General features: G+C 36.5%; 1 protein-coding gene across 1 annotated transcript in view; it reads left to right on the forward strand.

Annotated features, from left to right (window-relative positions):
- The window catches only part of LOC106876906 (cell cycle control protein 50A), an 18467-nt gene that overhangs the window by 5201 nt on the left and 12238 nt on the right, over positions 1-1028 (forward strand). Inside the window, exon 2 of the mRNA XM_014925655.2 lies at positions 481-614. Within this exon, the coding sequence (XP_014781141.1) occupies positions 481-614 (134 nt within the window). The remainder of the gene's footprint in view (positions 1-480; positions 615-1028) is intronic.

Consider the following 1028-nt stretch of genomic DNA (forward strand, 5'->3'; position numbering starts at 1 on the left):
AAGTGTCTTCTACTATAGCCTCGGGCTGACCAAAGCCGTGTGAGTGGATTTGGTAGATGGAAACTGAAAGAAGCCCATCGTATATATATATATGTGTGTGTGTGTGTGTTGTATATGTTTGTGTTTGTCCCCCCAACATCGCTTGACAACCGATGCTGGTGTGCTTAGGTCCCCGTAACTTAGCGGTTCGGCAAAAGAGAACGATAGAATAAGTACTAGGTTTACAAAGAATAAGTCCTGGGGTCGATTTGCTCGACTAAAGGCAGTGCTCCAGCATGGCCACAGTCAAATGACTGAAACAAGTAAAAGAGTGTAAAGTGTAATAAATATATTTCTGTTTATTAGAGAGCGTGTTTGAAAGATTATTAACTGTAGAGCTTAGATCTAAACATGAGTTATATCCCTTTGGTCAGTGCTATTTAATTATCTCCTACAGTGACCTTACATCCTCTTTCTTTTTTTATTTTTGTTTTCCTCTAGATACAAAGTTTAAGCAGCAACGTCTCCCTGCATGGCAGCCTATTCTAACAGCAGAAACTGTTCTGCCAGCATTCTTTGCTCTTGGAATCACCTTCATTCCCCTCGGAGCTGTCCTACTGCTGACATCAAACCACGTAAGTGATCACATTAACCAATTCATGACCATAAAGGCGGGTCAATATGCTAAGTCAGAATGTTTTTTTTGTATTCTTCCTTTCTACTTGGAGAGTTTAAATGTAATCACAAAAGATATGTCCTTCTGTTGAAATGAAATTTCAGTAAATTTCTATATCTTTGTGCAGCTGAAGATTGCTCTGCATTTTACATTTGATGTAATGTTTCACATTGCTTAAATAAATAGTCGCATGAAACGATCATACTGCATTAACTTTGGATATCCTTGTTGCTTATTTTGATTTTAATCACACTTATATGTCTATATATAAATAAATTTAGTAAATGGAGTAAAACGCATATGTTAACTGAATACTTTTATTTCCAACATATGTTTCGAAGATTACAAATTATTCCTTCCATAGGAATAGGTG

The sequence above is a fragment of the Octopus bimaculoides genome, chromosome 5, assembly GCF_001194135.2.
Source record: "Octopus bimaculoides isolate UCB-OBI-ISO-001 chromosome 5, ASM119413v2, whole genome shotgun sequence".
Taxonomy (NCBI): domain Eukaryota; kingdom Metazoa; phylum Mollusca; class Cephalopoda; order Octopoda; family Octopodidae; genus Octopus; species Octopus bimaculoides.